Source organism: Molothrus ater, chromosome 11, assembly GCF_012460135.2.
Source record: "Molothrus ater isolate BHLD 08-10-18 breed brown headed cowbird chromosome 11, BPBGC_Mater_1.1, whole genome shotgun sequence".
NCBI classification, from domain to species: Eukaryota; Metazoa; Chordata; class Aves; order Passeriformes; family Icteridae; genus Molothrus; species Molothrus ater.
Window position 1 is genome coordinate 311,612 of NC_050488.2, and position 22,661 is coordinate 334,272.

The window sequence follows — 22,661 nt, forward strand, 5'->3', positions numbered from 1 at the left end:
TGCTCTTGGAGCAAATCTTTGATTTGCTCTCACAGAGCCCAAGGTGGCTCTTTGGGCACAGCTTCTTGGACACCACATCCCAGGGGGGCAGCAGGAAGCTCCTGGCAGGTGTAATTACCAGTGTAATTACTCTGCAGGAGTTTGAGAGTCAAAAACCTCACCCACACATCACAAGCAGCACAGCCATATGCTGCAAAGCTGCTCTGCTGGCATCTCCCTCCTCCCATTGCTGCCTCCCCTTCCACGCAACAGCCAGAGCCTGGCTAACAGCACTCGAGAATTCCATTTCCTCTTCACAGGAATGAAAGATGTTTTCACCAGCTACAAGGATGCTCAATAAAAGCTGCAGTTCCAAACGAGCAGCACACACAGTCCAGAGTACAGACCACTGAATTTTGTTCCAGAATTCATCAAATCTGGTTGTCATCAAAATGATTTAATAGCAGGATTTGTACACGGCGCAGCAGAACTGCAGACTGGGAGTTCTTGTTTGGAATAATGCTTCCCTTTGTGTATTCCCAGCTCAAGTGCCCACAGCTGGATTTTTCAATGGAATCATCAGGCACACTCTCACTGACCTCTCCTCCATCAAAGGGCCTGTAAATAATTATCATCTCCTGGGAGAATGGAACCACCACAGGCCCAGCATACTAAACAAGGAACAGCCATTATTTTGTCCCATCCTAGAACACAACACTTATTAGCATTACAGAGAATTAGAAATAATTATTATAAACTTTTTTAGGTTTCATGAAAATTCAGTACCAGCCTACACAAACAGACAGGAGGGATCCTTCTCCATCCCTGCACAGTTTGCTCCAATCCTGGCTTAGCTGGAACTAGGGTGAATTTAATTAAGACTATTAATATGTAGATGCTTATAATTAGAAAAAATTCTTTTTAAGTCTTAACTAGAACCCCATCTATGGTGCAGAGTGATGTGGAATAATTCACAGGACTCATAAGATGCACTTGTGTCAGTTGTGTTTACTGGGAGCTGTCAAAATCTGTAGGAAAAACCCCACACAGTCCAAACCCAGAAATTAAGAGCAAAGAGACACAAGAGAAGGAAAATATCTTTTAGATTAAATCAGAATGTGGATATATTCACCACTGCTTTTCTGTATCTCCCACATCATTAAATCAGGTCCCAGAAATCCTCAAGAAACTACAACTCCCCTTACAGAACACAGGCACATTTATAATCTCACAGAGCAATAACACAGCAAACCCAAAGCTGAGCAGTGCCAGTTATACATATTGGATTTGCAGCTGATGAAAGAGGCAAAATAGCAAAGTACAAAGAATGAAATTACCCAGATACAGCAGGAGAGATTTACAGCAAGGCAAATCCTGTTACTTAAAACAATGCTCCAGTGACATATGTTCTATTCAGTGCAGCAGCTGAAAAAACTGCTTTCACTAATCCAAGTAGTGTGACACTCTTGTTCAGCTTTTCTTAGAACAGCAACAACCAGGCTTTCTAAACTTAAAGATGAAAAAGATATTTTTACCTTAAAAAAGATACTTTCAGTAGCAAAGATCTTTGGCATGTGTATATATATATATATATATTACAAGAACACTGACAGAGTTGTTATATGTAAGGTTTCATCTGAAAACTTAGCATTGAAGGACTGGTGTTTAACAGTTTAACAAACATTTTCAGTATTGAGAACCCATCAGTTTTAAAGAACATAAAGATTTTCCATATACATGTGTTCTTAAAAGTTCTTAAAAAAATTCCCAGCTTACATTTTCCCCTTTCCAACCATCAGCATCAGCTCTCTTACACAGGAGTTAAAAGACAGAATTATAGTAGGAGGCAGAACCCACATCTTGTTTTCTACAGCAACGTGCTGAGGGGGGTACAAGATACCAAAGGTATAAGCAGCAAAACAGGAAAATCCTGCACAAGATGGGTCTGTAAATAAGACTGCAAGCTCACTGTTAAAGACAGCAACATACAGGGATTGAATATCCCTTACCCCCACATGATGAGCACTCTGTGAGATCCATTCCCTGCTGAGAGTTACAGAATCCCCAAATCCCAGGACCCAAATTAAAATGGAGTCCAACACAACCAGAACTGTTCTCCCATGGACAAACACACACCAGGATGTTTCAGGCTGATCCATGAATACCTGGAAGGCTGCAATCTGTTCTCCAAGTTTACTTATTTCAACTCCCTACAAAATGCTCCACATTTATTTTGATTTTAAAACATTTCAACTTTACCATTCACCCCTTCAGCACAACACAAAAAGCTGAAGAAAACTCGAAGACATATATTAATATTCTTTTGTTATTCTGTTGGAGGAGTCTGGTTTTGAATGGCTTTATTTACTCTGCCTGTGTGTGGATGGTGCAGCTGAACGTGGAGCTGATTTACTCAAATCAGGCTGCTCAGAGGCACTGCTAAAATAACTGGAAAAGGCTGGGGATGACAATTACATGTGTTTCATGCAGGATCCTCTGGAACCCCCAAATTTAACCCTAAAGGGAGTGCATGGTTAACCAGGGCTCAGAACTGCAAACAGAGGTACAGCATCTCCAAGCCCCTGGACTGGGAGTGAGGACAAATCCAAGGGCCCATCCCTGCCTGTTTGTGCCCATTTTGGAGCAAACCACCTGTGTGTCCCATCAATTCCTGCCTGGTTTGTGCCCATTTTGGAGCAAACCCTGTGTGTTCCATCCATCCCAGCACCAGCCCCATCCTGTACACTGGCTGAGTCCTGAGCCCCAAGCCTCAGGCTCAGCTCCCTCCAGGGGCTCCTGAGCCCACAGGAGAATCAGCTCCTGTGTCTGCCCTCAACCCTCCAGAAACTGCTCCAGGGAATCATAATCAATGAATGTTTCATCTTTATGTTTTGATCAGCATAAAAGTAACAACAAAACCACAGTGAACTTTGCCTCCTCGGTGTGATGCTGCTCAGGGCTGCACTGCACATTCTGCTGTTTGCATTTTATTTCTGTACTGAAAAGACAGATTGCACTTTAATATGACAAAGCATTCCAACAAAATGGAAGAGAGATCCTTGACTCATCACAGACAGAATTCCTAGCACCCTGCATTGCTGCTTGGATGCAAAGTGAAGAGTTTCCTCATTTTTTCCCCCTGCTAAACACAGACTACTCACTTTATTACACTGTATTTTTAAATACCCACATGCACAATCATCATCATCATCATCTAAACACATTTCATATACAGGGCATTCATCTACCAGAAAAGGTAACACCCTAAAAATGGTTCGTGGAAAGAAACCTACCCAACAATAAACTGATCACTACTCCCACTTCTGGAATCCTCAACACAGAAATCAGAGATGTGACGACAGATGAAGAAGGAAAAGGTACTCACAAATAACACCTTCTGCAAGCCATCCTTGAAGAGGGGGTGGCCTTGGAATTTATATTTTCTTTCACGCAATCTGAGGTAGAAAAGCTCTTTCTCAAGGAAAAAGAATAAAGTAAAAAAAAAAAAATCACATTCACAGCTTTTGCACGCTCATTCAGGCTCAGCCCCGGTGGAACATCACGGATAAGTAAGCTGGTGATGTAACCAGCATCAAACACTGCATCAGATAAACCCAAAGGCTCTACAGGGTTATATTTTGCAAAGCCAAAAGGTTTTTCCCAGAGAGGAGGTTTAGCAAGCATAAACCAGCCACGCTGTCCTCACATTCCTGGTGGGCTCGCTTTCTGCTTGCAGAAAAAGTCCCAAAGCTGTATTTATTATTCAACTTCATCACCAAGGAGGAACAATATGCTTTCTCATTTGCTATTTAGACGGAAATATCAAAGCACCAAATGTTGCATTTTCGAATGCACCATCTCTGCCTGCTCACTGTAGTACAGTCCAAACCAAGAAAAGGCCATTGGTCCTTTTATCTCCATGGAAACAGCAGCATCTGTGAAGACGAACGTATTCCCTCCTCACTGCAAAGTCAATTTATAGTCACATACTATGACATAAACTGATAAGACAGCAAAGCTAATCAGCAACCAGGAGAAACAGCAACCTAAACATGAGATTAGGCTCTTGCTCAAGAGGATATTCCTCTGTATACAGCATTTCTCCTGTGAAAATTGCAGAATTAAGAAGCAAATCAAGCTGTTCCTGAGAGCTGCTGCAGGTTGAGGATTTGTGAACTTCATAGTTTGGCTAATGAGGAGAGTGGCTGAATATTTTATACTATTAGCTTCTGGCTTGAAAATCTAGTTAAATCTACTAAATGGGAAGAGATTTAAACAAAGTTGCTCTTTGCAAAAATAAAAATTACTGAAGAATTATTACTCCAGTGTTACCTTTTCCCTGCAGAATAGCTGTCATCTTTAATAGCAACAGCAGAGTGAGAAGTTTCATAACTCTACAGGCGACTGCCTCCCCATCTCCCCCCTTTTTAGCACCACCAGAGGTGCAAACACTTCAGCACCATCCTGCTTGTGCTCTACAAACCACCTCTCCAGGGAAATGATCATTTCTGCAGGCCTGATGAGTCACCTCGACTTGATTTTATTCGATGGTACTTTGTAAAAGAGAAAAGCAAACTAAAAACCAAACCAAGAGACCCCAGAGAGTACAAAGTGAGCTTTGCTCAGCTTTGCTCCTGCCCTCCTCCTGCCCAGCTCCGATGCTCAGCGCTCAGCCCTGACGTTCCCAAGCCAAGCTTCCTCCCTTCCCTCATGAATCAGTGCAATGACCATCTGCTCACATTATTAAGTTAAATATACACCAGAACACACTGATGAGGGCAGCTCATTTGCCATGGTCAAGTGATCACCTCCATGGCCAGCTGTCCCATTTCCAGAGGGACAGGGGGCAGCCAAATCCTCCTGATGCACCCACACAGCTCCCAGGGCTCAAGGGGAGCAGGAACTGCCAAAGATGCTGCAAAACTTTAAAAAGAAAAATAAAAAATGGGGGAGGCAGGAGATCTTTGGTCCAAACCAATCTGCACATGAATTAGCGTGGCCTAACTGCAGCCTCACTGCACCTGAAGGAGCCAACAAGGAAGATGAACGGTTTTAAAGGGCCTGGAGCAACAGGACAAAGGGGAATGGCTTCAGACTGACTGAGAGACGGGATAGATGGGATGCTGGGAAGGAATTGTTCCCTGTGAGGGTGGGCAGGCCCTGGCACAGGTGCCCAGAGCAGCTGTGGCTGCCCCTGGATCCCTGGCAGTGCCCAAGGCCAGGCTGGACAGGGCTGGGAGCACCTGGGACAGTGGGAGGTGTCCCTGCCATGGCAGGGGTGGAACATGGTGATTTTTAAGGTCCCTTCCCACCCAAACCACTCCCTGATTCCATGGTTCTGCCTAGCAGAGGTGCATTTTGGTTTACAAAAGTAAATTTGATGATAATTTGTAGAATTGTCAGAGCAGCCTCAAGTCACATCTGCATGTGCTGGTGCCGTGGAATGCAATAAGAAACCAGAGGGGAAGCAAAGGCCCCAAAATTCCCCATTCCCCCACATAAATGACCTGTAGGGCTTGGATCCAGCACCAACAGGTGCTCCAGCAGGATTCCTCCTAAGAAAACTCCATAAATACCCACTTGATGTGGTGCTGCCCCACCCAGCAGAGCGAGCTCCAGGGAATCCTGTTGCCACATTCTCTTCACAGAGAAAAGCAAGACACAATACTCCCCAAGGATTTCTGAGATTCACATTCTCTGAACCTCAGAGAAAGGGAAAACACAATTACCAATTGCTGTGCCTGTGTTTGTGCCACAGTAGAATGCAACATGGAGATTGTTTACCCACAGTGATGGTGTTTTGTTTCCTTGGCCTGTCAGGGCCAGGTGTGTGTGTGGGGACTGTCAGTGACAGCCACAAGATTCTGGGCAGTGTGTGCAGAGTGATTCCTTGGCAGATTGAGTTTAGATGAAATGTAGATGGTATAGTATAATAAAGTAATTAATTAGCCTTCTGATATCCATGGAGTCCTCCTCATCATTCTCTCCCCTTCATCGGAGTCACCTTTGATTTACAATAGAATCCAACCTGGTGTGGCCATCCCCAAATATCTCTGGTGGTACAGATCCCAAACCCTTCCCTGGGAGCTTGATCCCATAACTCCCACCCCCATGGGCTCATGGAACAGGTCAGGCTCCAGAGCACAGTGTCCCCATGCCACACTGGAGGCCTGGATTGGAGCAGCCAGACCTTGGACTCAGATATGAGACCCTGGGAGGCACTGACATGATCACCTGTCAGCTTTGAAAGTTGAATTATCTTTTGCACAAATTAAGGTAATTCAGGGAAATACAGATTTAGAGGAGTGGTTTTTTTCTGCTGCACAGCCTAAAGGTATCTTGCTTCCAGGGAAGCTTTATAATGATTCAAATACTGCTTCATTTTTAGCAGATACCAAACACAGAGCACTGGAAATGCACAATTTCAAAAGGTTCTTGTGTGTCCTGAACTTGCACATCCCAGCCACCAATACATCACATAAATGATAAATGCCTGCTAAGGAAACAACACCATTCCATAAAGAATCCCATCAAACAGCTTTCCAAGCCACTGCAAGGTCAAGTACCTCAATCACCAGCAGCATATAAGGAAGAGAATAAACAGGCTTGGCAGCTTGGTGCATCCTTCTGGTGTTAATTCCAGTTTCTGCAGATGTCTGACAGTGCACAGGTCAAATGAAAAGTGAGGAATGACTTACCCAGCTATTCAGAAAGGTGCTCCCTGGGTGATAATCAATCCAGTTCAAGGAGGACAGGATAATAGGAAGCTTTTCAGTGTATGGCATTGCTGCTTGTGTTTGGGACAAGCTTTCAATTCAGTTCTTGGTTTGGTTTGATGTGTCTGGATAAAATAACTGGGGAACAACTGTCTGGCTCTAAACTCCACAGTTTTATTCAAGATAACAGACTCATTTGCATGATTTCTGTTAAACACTGGTTTAGCCAAGCTCAGTCTCCCTCAGCTCTCCCCTGGAACAATGGGAGCTGGGCTGATGAGTAAGTGTGGGATAAAGCCTGCCCACGTCTGTTTCTTAGCAGAATGAACTCAAATGTTTCACAATTGATTGAATACTACAAAGTGAGGAGTTAGTAACTGCACAGGCTGTTTAGCCTTAGCTTTTAACTTTAAAAAAGGCTTTTCTTTATCAAAAAATGCAGTAAGTAGGGCAGAACTGGGGACACTGGGGCCGAGTCCTCCCCAGCACTACAAAGTCAGCTCAGCAAGACTCCTGTACAGTCACTTGATGTCACTGTGTGGAAAGAACTGGACATAAAATGCCCAAGTCATTATCCTAACCACTGTACAAGCCACAAGTACTAAAGACAAGGACTCTGATCCCCCTGAAGAGCCTGGAAGAGCTCCATGGGGCCCAGCACAGCCAGGCTGTCCCAGTAAATGCCCAGTGGTTCTGAGTGCTCTGAACACTGATCCCTGCCAGCATCAGTGACCTGCACAGCCACAGAACTAGCTGTCCCCAAAACCCAGTTTTCTCTGCTGAGGTTCCTGTTCTGTCCATGGCTGTGAGGAATAAACAATCACCTGAGCAATGTCAAACATTGTTTGTTTCAAATGGGGGCCTGAATTTATCTTCAAGGTTTTGAGACAGACTCAAAAGCAAAGGCATTTGTTAGCAGTTATTGCATTTTCCTGTTTATTATTAACATGCTGGTCTCTGCAGTATTAGGAGGCTTGGCTATTGATTCATTCTAGAAAACCAAAGGCAGTTTGTGGTTGGAATTCTGGGTGAGGCCACAGGGGACAAAGGACACAGCCCTGCCCCTGCCCAGGAGGTCTCAGACCCTCTACTCAAACACAAGATGAATGCTCAGCTCCTCCTCCCTAATCCCCAAATAAAACTTCCCCCTGCCTGGTCCTGACACGGCCCCAGAGGTTGTTATTTGGAGTTCGGAAGCAGAAGTGGCTCGTTCCCCTCACGTGTCACACACAGAGACAAAGCTGAGCACCACGGGTTCACACAGCAGCCTGGGACCTGAGACCATTTTTATAGAAAACTTCCATTACAGCCTAAAAACTCCCCTCATTCAGTCTCCCACCTGAGGCTGAGCTGTGTCTTGGAGCAAGCTGGCCTGGTGAAAGGTGTCCCTGCCATGGCAGGGGGTGGGATGGAAGGGCTTTAATGTCCCCTCCAGTGTGACTGTGGTCACAGGGGTCTGAGGATGAGGGAAGAGACCAGGATCTGACTCCATGTTTCAGAAGGCTGATTTATTATTTTATGATATATATTACATTAAAACTATACTAAAAGAATAGAAAAAATGATTTCATCAGAAGGCTGGCAAAGAATAGAATAGGAAAGAATGAATGATAACAAAGGTTTGTGGCTCGGCTCTCTGTCTGAGCCAGCTGGGCTGTGATTGGCCATTAATTAGAAACAACCACATGAGCCCAATCCCAGATGCACCTGTTGCATTCCACAGCAGCAGATAACCATTAGTTACATTCTGTTCCTGAGGCCTCTCAGCTTCTCAGGAGGAAATATCCTAAGGAAAGGATTTTTCATAAAAGATGTCTGTGACACTCCAGCCCAAACCATTCCATGGCTCCAGGCCTGAAATCCTGGGCCTGTGGAGGCTCCATGCAGCTCCTGAGCAGCCAGGCTGCCACAGGATCCAAACCACTCCTCACCAAGGCTGTTCCAGCCCCCTGAGCCCCAGTTATGTAATTGCACACTGCTCATTCCTCTGGGCACTTGTACTTCTAATGCACAAAGTGTGTCTCAGAGTAAGGGTGAGAAGCCCAAGGGCTGCAGCAGAGATGCTCATGCCTGGAATGTGATGGGAAGGACCCAGCCCTGTGCTCCCTTCCCTGCAGCCATGTGTGCCCCCATGGAACATTCCCTGGCTGTTGCTGCACTGGTAAAATATTGAAGCTCAAAGCAGAAGTAAACAGCTGTAGCAGAACTGCCAGGAATGTCTCAGGCCAGAGTACAGTATTTCATTTCAGTATTTTCATTTCAATCACATTTTGAAATGTTTCTCATGAGCGTTTGTAGTTCTGTCTGAAGCCTCTGAATAATTTTTTCCTACTGTTTATTTTAGCAAGATGCCCCAAAGCTTTCACTGGAAGCTGCTTCTAATTTTCAGCTTGGTTGTTACTGATGAGTTGATACACATTTGCTTGTGTTGAATTTCCTCTGTAATAATTTTATCCCTGTATGTTCTGAGCTTTATATAGATGCTAAATGCATTTCTCTATTGTATCTTGTATCTTACATGCTTTCCACTTACCATTAATATAGTTAGAAGTGGTTATTAAACCTGCTCCTTCACCAAAATGAGGCCTCAGCTCAGCATCATTTCAGTGGCTGCTGAATGAATTTTACTGTCTCTCATCACACACACAAAAAAATCCCTTGCAAATATTAAACAATGCTGGCAGCAGTTAGAGCTGTGGAAAAATCTCTCTGTTATCACTGACAATAAATCCTTTTTCAACTTGTACCATGGCATTACTATTAAAACACCATTTGGTTCCTGCTAAACAACCTGAGCCCCAAGTAACAACTTCCTTTTAAGAACTCTGCTAAAACAAGGCTTTAAACAAGTATTTATTCCTCTCCCACCATGCAGAACAACTGCTTTTAAAAGGAAGCCTTTGAAAAGTAAAAGTTTTTCCCACCCAAATTAAAATAATTTTGCAGTGTTCAGTCAGCCCTAAAACAAACTTCACTGAAAATGCTAAAATGCTTTGTATTAAATTGATCACCTTAAATATTTCTCTGTTAAGATTTTGTGTGACAGCTCTCAATTCCCCTTTTGGCACCTCTGCTTTGTGCAGTTTTGCCCTGTTCTGGTCATCCAAGCTCCTCAAACATGTCACTCTGGAGAAAGGATCACCTCTCTAGAGTAACCTGAACTCTCAATTAAGAAATTGGTGCATTTTAAGGTAAAATGTTAAACCCTCACTTTCTGCAGGCCCTGACTACACTCCTGACCCTTCACTGGGTATTACCTTGACTGTCCTAAACTTAAAGGCATCCCATAGATTTGTTTTCTCCAGGATATTTGGTTCCCTGGCTGGCAGGAGGTGGAACAAGATGGACTTTAAGGTCCTTTCCAACCCAAACCAGTGTAGGATTCCACGAAAATGCCACGAACAGAGAACAAATAAAGAAGTCTATAAACTTACAGCTTGTGCAAGACTGAACAATAAAATATTGAGGAAAAACCCAGGCCTGGACTATTTCAGACACAGGCAGTGCCAGCAGCAGCAGGAATCCCTGGAACAGCCTGGAACAGCAGGGACAAGGAGCCAGGAGGGGTTTGGGCAGCTGGCTGCTGAAAAACCAGCAATAAATAATCTGCCTGGAGTCCCCACTGCAATGGGACCTGGGAAGCAATCCTGCTGCTGCAAGCCTGGAAAGGTTTTTAATTATATATAACTTATAACTGTATTATATAACTTGGGTTAATTTGATCTATATTTCTTCCCCAATTCATCACAGAAGTACAAAATATTTGTTGAGATGCATTTGTTGAGATGCATTCCTTCATCCTGTGGACAATGGAGCTGCAAAATCCAGGTGAATCCTCCTGCATGGACCTTTCAGCTGGGAGGTGATGCAGGTACAGCCCCAAAAAGGGCCAGCAGCAGAACAAACCTTAATGAGCAGGATGTAATTAATGCCTGCTCCTCGTCTGGTCTCTAAGTGGAGCCATCTCTGCCATCAGAAGAGGTTTCCCAAGCATTAAGGATTAATGGGCAGTGTGATCATTAACCACTGCAGAGAGGTGAGAGAGGGAGCCTCCAGCCCAGGATCCCCGTGTCACTGACACTGCAGGTGGCTTTGTCCTTTAATGTGTTTTTCTGACCTAACCCAGAATGACAAAGTCATTTACCCAACAATTAGCTAAGCCAGAAAAGCAGCCAACTGGGCTGCAAAGAAAAGATAAAAGAAGTTCAGAAGTGTTTCCTACATCCTTGGTGCACATTAATCATGTATTTTATTCCTAGCTTTAAACTCTGACTGCAGCTGCTGTTCAAGGGGTCTTACATAACACGCTGACATTAAATTTATTTGTTTCATCTTTTCTACATAAAAATAAGCTGGGATTTTATGATTATTCCTTTGCATTTATTTTCTGTGAAGGCATTTTAACTATTTTGTCCTTAATTGTTGCAATAAAATCCAGCTTAAGCATTTCAGATGAAGCAAAAACCACAAATTAAGGATCATTAAATTATTTTGGCAACCAGACTCATGGCAGATTCCACAATAAGAGGCTGAAATTCCATTTTAGTAACAAGACTAGCTGGAATATTTGTGCCAGAATTATTAGCGAGATGTTCAGCAGATCAATTTTATTAATTAAACAGGCAAGACTGAAGACAACTGATGTCAATAAATCTGTCAATATGTTAATACAGACACCAGTGTCACCTCTCTCCACAGGGTAAATACAAACCAAACCCCAGCTGGGTATTCCATGGATTCAGTGCTGAAATGCAAATTCACTACAGGCTTGTAGGAGAACATGAGGATGAGATAAAGAAATCCCAGCTGAGGTCTGGAGTCACCTGGTTCCCCAAGGGGCTCCTCGAAGTCATGCATTGCCTGTATTTGTTTGTAAAATGTGTTTTAAACTTACAGGAAGGTCAGCAAAGGGATTTTCTGAACTGTTCACATGGAGTGACACCAGTTTGGTGCTGTTTGCTGATGCAGGCTCATCCAGTCAGTAATTTCAAATAAGAACTTTTCAGTGGGATAATCCCAGGATCACAGGATGGTTTGGGTTGGGAGGGACCTTAAAGCCCATCCAGTGCCACCGTGGGCAGTGGCACTTTCCAGTGTCCCAGGTGGCTCCAGCCTGGCCTTGCACACTTGCAGGGACCCAGGGGCAGCCACAGCTGCTCTGGGCAATGAGGAATGGATCTCAGAACTGCAGGAATGCAGGAGGAGAACAGCCCAGTGCAAGGCTGCCCCTGAAGCTGTAACTCACAGAAAGAGAGCAATGGGATATCCAAAGGGGATTTCCTGGGAGAAAAAGCCCTGCAATAATACATGGCACACAGAGAGAACCTGTGTGATGGGCAGGAAAACCTCTGGAGCAGCTGCATGTGGGAAAGCATCTGGAATATTCTCCTCATCTGTTACCTGCAGATAAAGCTGGGGACTGACACTGCACAGCTGAATCTGCAGAATTATGGCAGATTTTAGACAGGAACTTTTGGACAGTTCTGAGACAATGGAAGCTTAAAAAAACCCATTTGTATTGCCTAAAACACTCAAAAGCCCCAATATTCAATGTATGCTCTCAGTCCCTGCATTCTCCTGCAGCCAGAGTGATTTGAGATGAGTCAGCTGAACACGAGAATCCAAAGCAACATGTGCCTGAGCATGTGCTGCCAGAGCTGCAACAACAAACCCACAGCATCCTGCTCTGAGCCATCCACCCAAACACCTCCCCCGAGAGCCCACCCCACAAACACCCCACAAACACCCCAGGTACCCCCTGTCCCTGCCCCTGGGCCCCACACACTGAACTCAGCCTGAGCTTCAGGGACTGGGGAGGCAACAGCAGCCCTGTCACAGACATCTTTTATGGAAAATCCTTTCCTTAGGATTTTTCCTCCTGAGAAGCAGAGAGGCCTCAGGAACAGAATGTAACCAATGGTTATCTGCTGCTGTGGAATGCAACAGGTGCATCTGGGATTGGGCTCATGGGGTTGTTTCTAATTAATGGCCAATCACAGTCAGCTGGCTTGGACAGAGAGCTGAGCCACAAACCTTTGTTATCATTCTATTCTATTCTATTCTATTCTATTCTATTCTATTCTATTCTATTCTATTCTATTCTATTCTATTCTATTCTATTCTATTCTATTCTATTCTATTCTATTCTTAGCCAGCCCTCTGATAAAATCCTTTCTTCTATTCTTTTAGTATAGTTTTAATGTAATATATATCATAAAATAATAAATCAGCCTTCTGAAACATGGAGTCAGATCCTCGTCTCTTCCCTCATCCAAGAACCCCTGTGAACACCATCACACAGCCCATGCTGGATACAGCTCAAATCTAAAGGCATTTCACTCTCAAAGTTTCTTTCCACCAGCATTTCCCTCCTACACACTAATACATTTTAAAAAAAATTATTTAAATTCACTAACACCCTTTAAAAATTATTTAAATTCATTGACACCCTTTAAAAAAGTATTTAAATTCACTAACACCCTTTTGGCTCCAAATTATACAGAACTGTGGATAGTGGTAACTCTTGGAATATTTTTGGGTTTTCCCACTATGGTAGAGGATTCCCTTTGCCAACCCTCCTGCTCTTCCCCAACTTTTGTTAATTTTTACAATGCAAGTTATGATTGGGATAAAGTTTTCATGCAAACCACAGCTTCCAGCACTACCTGAAACACAATTAATTTTTTCCACCAGAACTCTTCAGTTTAACAATAATTTTAATATACGTTTAATAGTAAGTTTAGTTCTAAACCGAGCATGTAGATGTCAGTGCTGGTTCTCTGGAGCTTTCAATACAGAATTAGGAGGGCAGGAAGAGACCTCCAAGACCAAAACACCCCACACCCCCTAAGCCACATCTCCCAGGGCAACATCTGCTCCTTTCTTGAACTCCTCCAGGGATGAGGATTCCACCACTGCCCTGGGCAGCCCGTGCCAATGTTTAACTCCTCTCTCAGTGAAGAAATGTTTCCTGATATCCAACCTGACCTCCCTCTGGCACAATTTGAGGCTGTTTCCTCCTGTCCCTGTTCCCTGGAGCACAGCCCGACCCCCCCGGCTGTCCCCTCCTGTCAGGGACTTGTGCAGAGCCACAAGGGCCCCTTGAGCCTCCTTTGCTCCAGGCTGAACAACCCCAAATGCCCCCAGGCAGATTATTTTGGTGAATGAAGAGCAAATGAAAACCAGCCCTCCATCCTCTCTGTCGGAGCTCAATGCATCCCTCTGGGTGCCCAGAGTTGCCAGGACCCCATCGGGGGGTTCAGAGACCCTGGGCACACAGCCCAGAGCACCTGTGGGTTTGATTGTGACCCCTGGAGCAAATTACCAGCTTTGTATGAGGACCTGAAAGCCACAGAGGTTTGAATAGTGTAATAATAAAATGATCACAGGGTGAAAATGTAGAGTTTAGGATTTTTGGAATGGGGGTTTTGGGGACAGGATGGAGGAACTTGGGCGTGTCCAGCCTTTCTTCTTCTTGTTCTCCATTTTCTGCAGTGTGTGTGTTTTGGGATTGGCATTTTGATGTTGTGTGTTTTGGGATTTGGGATTTTGATGTTGGCACTTTGGGATTGGTTCAGAGTAGAAGTGCACTGTCTAACATGGGTGATGGGTATTGGGAATTAAATGTAAATATGTTCTACGTAGTTTGTAGTATAAAAGGACAACACTGCCTCGGGGGCAGTCAGAGTGCCTGTGGCTGCCCTGCTGAGCAGATCTTGGCTGGGCAGAAAGAAAATTTTATAGATAAGAATTAATAAACAACTTTAAGACCAAAAACTGAAGAGCTCTGACTCGTTCTTTGGATGCGCGGGCCAAAACAGAGACACCCTGCACATCTGGGGGCAGCAAGCAACAACCAAACTCCAGAGCTCTCCAGGCCCTCCTGCACGTTCCTCCACAAACCAAGCCCTGTGCACTCAGAGCTCAGGGTGCCAGCAGTAGCTCCCAGCCTGCACACAGCAGGTTCTGTGCTCCCAGAGCAGCGCACAGCACAGCACAGCACAACCCAAGACAACACAGCACAGCACAGCACAACCCAAGACAACACAGCACAGCACAGCACAGCACAACAAACACAGCACAGCACAGCACAGCACAACACAACACAGCACAGCACAACACAGCTTAACACAGCTTAACACAACCCAACACAACCCAGCACAACCCAACACAACCCAGCACAACCCAACACAGCACAGCACACACAGCACAGCACAACCCAACACAACACAGCACAACACAGCACAGCACAACACAGCAGAGCACAACAAACACAGCACAGCACAGCACAACAAACACAGCACAACAAACACAGCACAACAAACACAGCACAGCACACACAGCACAGCACAATACACACAGCACAACAAACACAGCACAGCACAACCCAAGACAACACAGCACAGCCTGCACAACACACACAGCACAACAAACACAGCACAACCCAACCCAACACACACAGCACAACACAACACAGCATAGCACAACACAGCACAGCACAACCCAACACAACACACACAGCACAACACAGCACAACACAACACAACACAGCACAGCACAACCCAACACAACCCAGCACAACACAGCACAGCACAGCACAGCACACACAGCACAACACAGCACAACCACTCCTGCAGACACAAAACCCCCTCGAGTGGCCTTTGCCAGCTCTGTTTGCTGCCAGCAGCTGCTGCTCATCCCAGAGCCTGCTGGGTGCCAGCCACGCTGGGAACTGCTGACCTTGGGAATGCAGGGAGGCACCAGAATAATCCTAAAAACCTCTGCACACCAGCTTTCTTTAATGTATCGGCTATTGCAGCTCTTTTTTATTCATGGCTGCACAGCTCTCTTTGGTTATGCATATTAAAAGCATATTTAAGCAACTTAAATGACCTTCCAGACCAACAAAAGCAATTAGGACAGCTCCTAGCAAGCCTCTGTTGTTAAACCCCCAGAAATGGGAAAGCTGCAGCAGACATTCCCATTTCAAACTGAAATTTGAGATATTGAGCAGTTCAACCAAGGGCAGCATCTTGAAAAGTTTGCAGGCGCAGGGTTGAGCCATGGAGCTTTCTGTTATTATTCTTTTATGTGTAGAAATGGTTTGAAACAATGCCAGAAATTCTGATACTATGCCAGAATAATTAATACAGGAGCAGTCCTGTGTGTTTATCCCATTTCAGTTCTCCTCTGCAGAAAGCAGCTATCAACAGTACATACTACAAGAAGTGATTCTGGGAATTAAATATAAAGTGCATACCAAATTTTGAGTCTAGTGTACATATCAGAACTCTTTTAGGGCATAATTAATAACACAATCAGAATATATTACTGTGATGTTCATTCTACTTGTCATGAAATTCAAAATAAAAAGACTTTCAAAGCAATTCTTATATAAAGTGCACAATTCTATAGGAGTAGAAACCATAGAAATATTATAATGAATTCTAACCATAAGCTTCTTGAACAGCAGTTTGTCTAAAGCAATAAGTCTCTTTCCCATGCAAATATCTGGAAACAGAACAGCAGTTATGAAACAATTTGTTGTCTGTTTGTGTTGTGGAACACCAGAGAACACCCTCAGCAGGAACCACACCAGGGGGACACACTTCAGTTTGGTGATTTGAAAATCCATGCACAAAATATCAGAACAGTACTCAACTTCACCATCTATTATTATTGAAACAGCAAACCAGGAAAACAAAAAAAAGCCAACTAAACAAAAAAAAAAAAAAAATCCCACCTAACAAACAAAAACACACCCACACACACACAAATCACCAAAGATCCTGACAAGAACTTGAAAATTTTTTTAAAAGTAACGAAAATACAAAGTTCTTGCCCTTTGTTTCTGACATGGGCTCTCAGAATGGAAGCCTTGCTAAAACAGCAGTTCCTGAGGAGATCTCAGCCTGGCAAGGTCAGCATTGTCCAGCAGCCCCCACCTCTCACAGACGCCCCAGGGAATGGGACAGGAGGGAAGGAAATTGGGGCTGTTTGGCCTGGAGGCAGCAGCAGCTTTGGGGTACCTGGGAGGAGGTGCTGAGGATGGGGATGGGACAGGAGCCAGGCTGGAACAGGGAATTCCTGGCTAAAAAGTCCTTTTTTCCTCTGAGGGTGACACAGCACTTGAAGAGAGCCCCAGGGCAGCTGTGAGACCTCCAGCTCTGGGGGTTTTCAGGATCTCCCTGGACAGCCCTGAGCAAACTGCTCCAGCTCCAGGCTGATCTGACTGTGAGCACTGTCAGAGGAGATGCAGCCCAAGGTCACTGACACTGCACACTCTGCAATTTAATCACATTCTGATTCTCCCCTGTGCCCAAGAACTTCCAGCTCAGTGAGTCCCCAGCCATGGGAGCAGTTAATAAGCCTGGGTACATTTTTCATCCATGACTGTCTTTGAAATCTGAATGGACTCAGTATCAAGCACCTTCTGGGGCAGAGCATTGCAAAGTTCCACTCTGCTTTACAAGGAAAAAATATTGCTATTTTCTTAAGCAGCCCCACTTTGAGCCTAACAGCTGTGGCTCCAGGAGAGGGTGAATGGCTGCTTCTCATTCTCTTTCTAAAATCCTCTTTTGAGAGCCTTGCCCACACAATTGTCCTTTGCAAAGATAAGACCCAACAAAATTGTATTTCATGGCAGGTTCAGTGTTTTTCTTCCTCACAGGAGGAGGATGACTGAAGGTCCCTGGATAAAAATGCTGCAAGGAACTTCACCAAGCAGATTATTGGGATGTAACCTGCAGACATGGGCCCCTCTGGGCTCCTCAGTGCTCCCCTGGGCACGGGCAGCAGGGCAATGTGCCACTGCCACCAGGCAAGAGGGAGACAGATGGCACTGGAGGCAGCTCAGAGCTGCAGCAGGGAAACCTGTTCTGTCTGCAGAGCTGGGGGATTTCAGCTGAACTCCAGAAAATCATCCCTATTAATCCCAGCCCCACCAGCCACAGTGGGGCAGGGTTTTGTCTTTTAAAAAAAATGTTTTTTAAAGTTGTTTCAATGAATGGTTTTGTTGCTGGAAGAAAAGTTCATTGCCTTCTAATTTAATAAATTATAAACTAGAACTTTCTTGTAATGTTTGCTCCAGAAAAAGAATAATTTTAGCCTAACTTAAAATGCAACCAAAATTAAAATCTAGAACTAGCTGCAAATATATAAGACCAGCCAGCAGTAGTTTTCTGACAATGCTGATACAATTTGATGGACTATCCTGCTGGTACCTGACCCTCAGCCTCATCAAAAAGCTATTTCTTGGTGGTAGTTTTTCTTTATGTCTAAAAAATAATGGAGAAAATAAAAAAGAAACAAATTGTTCATATTTAGCTGTGTATTTGAGATAACAAAGTGGAGCTGTGGCCTTCTAGGCTGCAGGCTTTGTGGGAGAAGCACTTTCCTGTGCCTTTGGATGGGCCCAAACTGAGAGCTGACACACTTAGGACTGGAATGTTCAACTCAAAGGACTTTTAATGTCTGAAGACAGTCTAAATCTTTCAGTGCTGAGGAAGATTACAAAGATACATGTGGATTGCTTATATAGGACAAAATCAGCATTTCCTAAGGCTGCTGGGAGAAATCCATGGGCAGAACAAAGGCAGCAGCTCCCGAGGCAGCTCAGCAAGCTGAGAAATCCCACAAAAAGCCTGTTCAGTGCCCCAGCAGAGGGGGAGAGGGCTGAAGGTCGTGCCTTGAGAGGGATGGCAAAGCAGGAGGAGTGGGGTTTTCCTTTTAAATCAGCCCTGCATGCCCTTCCTCTGAGGGGCTGCACGAACTGGGACACAAAACCCCAAATAAACATGGAGAGAAAGTTTCATCAGCCAAGGCTAATGGGGTCACCTTAGGCACAATAAATTCTCTACATCTGAAAAGCTTCTCAGCCCAGTTTGGACTTAATAGACATGGGTAACACAGACATTTTTTAATTTTTAAGCAAACAGCTGAATATCTAAACCTACAGACTCACACCCAAGCTCCTGCAGGCAAGAGAAGCTTTCTTGAGTGTTTGGTGCAGAGTCCAAAGCCTCACTGCTCAAAGCCTGGCTCAGTGTAAGTGTTTTGGATTAATGCTTGGACTTGATCCTAGAGGTTTTTTCCAACCTTAATGATACTGTGATTTCCTTAGTGATCTGTCATGAGATCTTTTCCATCTTTCATGGGAAAAATCTTGCTGGGGTTGGGACTAAATTTCCAATCCGCCCGTCCATCCATCCATCCATCCATCCATCCATCCATCCATCCATCCATCCATCCATCCATCCATCCATCCATCCATCCATCCATCCATCTATCCATCCTCCCTAAGCCACAGCAGGTTTGCCTCTGTGAGTCCAAAAGGGGAGCTGAGAGCTGTCTGAAGCACAGCCATCCACTCTGGGAGAAGGTACCAGCTGGTCAGTTTGGGGAAGAAAGGCAAAAGGAGAAATGAAGGCTGTGCCATCAAACCTGACGTGGCCACTGAACGTTCTGCCTGCTTGGGTTTGGGCAAGGCTGGTGTTGGCAAATGAGGAAATTGAAATGCCAAGAGTGAGTCATCCCTTGTAAGCAGAGCACAAGAGACTTGCCAGCAGCTCTGAGCTGATCTCTGCTTTCTCAGTGTCTGGTGAACACTTCATTACCAGTCTGGGGAGCTTCTCCAGAAGGTATAATTAGAGGCACAGATATAAGGGAGGCTTTAAAAATAAAAATAGAATGGAAGCAAGTTATTAATGTAGGTGGTTTAGAATTTAGTCTTTAATTGAAACTGAAGGTTAGTGTTTGTGAAATAATAAGTCTTGGAACTCCCTATTGTGCTATTGTTATTCCATGACAATAAAGTGGGAGAAACAGAGGGCTGCACTTTAATCCAGGGCAATGTGTGTTCCAGGAATAGTCATGTTGCAGTAATATATAATTTTGTTGAGGGAGCAGGTCTGCACAAAATGCAAAATGATTCAAAGTGCAGAGGCTCTGCTTTGCCACAATCAAAGAGGAATCACCTCGTCGCTGTAACAACGGGAACTGCCAAGGTGGGAAAACCCAACTGCAGGCCTGGGGCAGCTCTGGGGCACCACAGGCACAGCCAAGGCCCAGGGAAGCCCCGGTTCCTCCTCTCAGGAGGAGGGATTTCAACCCTAATGCTTCCTGTGGCAGTGAAGGGATGAGTTCAGCACCTCGGGAAGGGCCAGATGGCCACAGAACGACTCAGGGCAAGGACAGAAACGGGCTCAGAAATGATCTCTGCTGCAGGCAAAGCCCAGCATCCTCAAAACCACAGCGTTCCCTGCTCCTGACAAACCCCAGCATCCTCAAAACCACAGCATTCCCTGCTCCTGACAAACCCCAGCATCCTCAAAACCACAGCATTCCCTGCTCCTGACAAACCCCAGCATCCCCTGATCCCAAAAAAAACAGAGATCCCTTGCTCCCAAAAAAACAGAGCATCCCTGCTGCTCCCAAAACCCACAGCATGCCCTGCTCAAGACAGACCACAGCATCCCCTGCTCCCAAATAAACAGAGCATTCCCTGCTCCTGACAAACCACAGCATCCTCAAAACTACAGCATCCCCTGCTCCCAAAAAACCCACAGCATCCCTGCTGCTCCCAAAAAACCCCAGCATCACCTGCTCCTGACAAATGCCAGCATCCTCAAAACCACAACATCCCCTGCTCCCCAAAAAACCCCAGCATCTCCTGCTCCCAAAAAAACCAGAGCATTCCCTACTCCTGACAAACCACAGCATCCTCAAAACCACAGCATTCCCTGCTGCTCCCAAAAAGCCACAGCATCCATGATCCCAGCAGATCACAGCATCACCTGCTCCTGACAGACCACAGCATTCCTTGCTTCCCAAAAAGCAGAGCATCCCTGCTGCTCCCAAAAGCCACAGCATCCCCTGCTCCTGACAAACCAACCCCAGCATCCCCAAAAGCCCAGGATCGCTGCTCCTGCCCTGCTCCCTCCCCAGCAGATGGATGCTGAGCGGGGCCGGCTCTGCCGTGAGTCACCCATGAGTCAGTTCAGTTCTCACCCGCTGCCTGCAGACACTGATACAATATTGCACAAGTCTGCTGGGCTGGGGTATTTATAGCAGCCTGACTCACTGGCTAATGAGAGCTGCCTGGCTGAAATTAAACATTTGCTGTGTGTGCACAGGACCCAGCTCGGTGCTGGAGCACCGGGAGCCTCCACGGCCACACCCGAGCCCGGATGGATCCAGAAGTTCAGCCCCGCTCCTTAAGGAGCCGTGCCTGGCCTTCCTCAGGGCCACAGCTTCTCATGTGTGTTTGCATCACTTCAGATAAAGCTTCAGAGCTTTTGCTGTTTCATTACTCTTCAAGCAGCTATTGCCCAGAAGCTTTATTTTGGGAACACAATCTATTAACAACACCAGAGCTGATTTAGGATCAACCTCTGTCCGAACTTCTTGGGGGCAGGAAAGGTGCAAAGCCAAAATGAACAAAATGGGAAACCAAAATGAACAAAATGGCAATTTTAAAACAAACATAAAAGGATGAAAAGGACCGAGCTTTAGGCAGGACCTCATCCTTTTCTCAGTGCTTTCTACCCCAAAATATCACAGCCTAGACTTGTGACAGTGTTCACAGGAGTCTCAGGATGAGGGAAGAGATGAGGATCTGACTCCATGTTTCAGAAGGCTGATTTATTATTTTATGATATATATTACATTAAAACTATACTAAAAGAATAGAAGAAAGGATTTCATCAGAAGGCTGGCTAAGAATACAAAAAGAAAGAAAGAATGATAACAAAGGTTTGTGTCTCAGAGAGTCTGAGCAAGCTGGGCTGTGATTGGCCATTAATTAGTAACAACCACATGAGCCCAACCCCAGATGCACCTGTTGCATTCCACAGCAGCAGATAATCATTGTTTGCATTTTGTTCCTGAGGCCTCTCAGCTTCTCAGGAGAAAAAATCCTAAAGAAAGGATTTTTCATAAAATGTGTCTGTGACACAGACTGATTTTAAAAAAGCTGATGGTAACAGTATTTCCCTGCACGGGGTTACAGAGCATTCTGATAAACAAACAAGCAAAAAGTGGAACCTGTCATAACTTGTATGGGATCGCTTTCTAGATGAGAATAACATCTGCAAATAGCAAAAATGCAGTTTAAAAATTTTTAAATAAAAATTCTAAATAAAATATATTCTAAATAAAAAGTATTTGCATAGTGTGTGTCTGTCTAAATCTTAAGGGTTCAGTGAACATATTAGATAACTTAAATATAGAATTTAGGGCAAGGTTTCAAAGTTTTCAGTGGCAATAACTCAGCTCATATAATGCAGGACTGTTCATTCATGATGATCCTTGCTATAAGAGGTTAATAAAAATCTATGACTCCATTTTAGAAAGAATTGCTGTACATAAAACTATGAAACCTCAGAGATTAAGAGGTGACTGAGTTGTCTAGAGACAGAGCACTTCAGCAGGATGGTACTGCAACTGGCTGGCCAAAAATCCTGCCTTTAGGAGGTGCAGTCCCTGCAGATGGATGGTGCAAGGAGAGAGGTTTGCAGCAAATAGAATACACATAAAATCTGTCTGGATGCAAAGGTAGAAGGTTTTGGAGTTCAGCTTTGGGTTTTTTTGTTTGTTTTGCTGGGTTTTTTCTGTTTTGTTTTGTTTTTTAATAGCTTAGAGATGTCCAGCACAAAGCCTATCTCACCATGTCCTCAATGTGGTTATTTTTGGTGGTCTCAAAATTGGAAACGTGGTTACGAAGGGGTTTGCTGCTTCCACTCTACTCCCACCCTCCCTTCTGCTGCTGCTTGGAGCAGGATCAGATGTGGAAGCATTTTGTTCTAACAGAAGCAATTCCCATACCAAAGTGCCTGTGGAGGTTTTTACAAGTACTCACTTTGCTCTACTTAAGAGAGTATGAAAATGTCAGATATTTTCAAACCAGAACGAAGCAAACCAGTGAGATCCCACTGCATCAGAATAAACTTCTATCCCTGGTACCAGAGA

The 22,661-nt window shown here is 44.7% G+C and overlaps 1 protein-coding gene across 14 annotated transcripts in view; it reads right to left on the reverse strand.

Moving 5' to 3' along the window:
* IQSEC1 (IQ motif and Sec7 domain ArfGEF 1) overlaps positions 1-22,661 on the reverse strand; it is a 296,694-nt gene that overhangs the window by 170,909 nt on the left and 103,124 nt on the right. For 3 of the 14 annotated variants that reach the window (XM_036390804.2, XM_036390800.2, XM_054516005.1), the window contains exon 1: positions 3,365-3,830. The exons of 7 other annotated variants lie outside the window; for them this stretch is intronic. In XM_036390804.2, the coding sequence (XP_036246697.1) occupies positions 3,365-3,663 (299 nt within the window). In that variant the 5' untranslated portion in view covers positions 3,664-3,830. Of the gene's footprint in view, positions 1-3,364; positions 3,831-22,661 lie in introns of those variants that run through there. 4 more of the 14 variants (XM_054516010.1, XM_054516011.1, XM_036390802.2 and 1 more) reach the window with 2 other exon arrangements.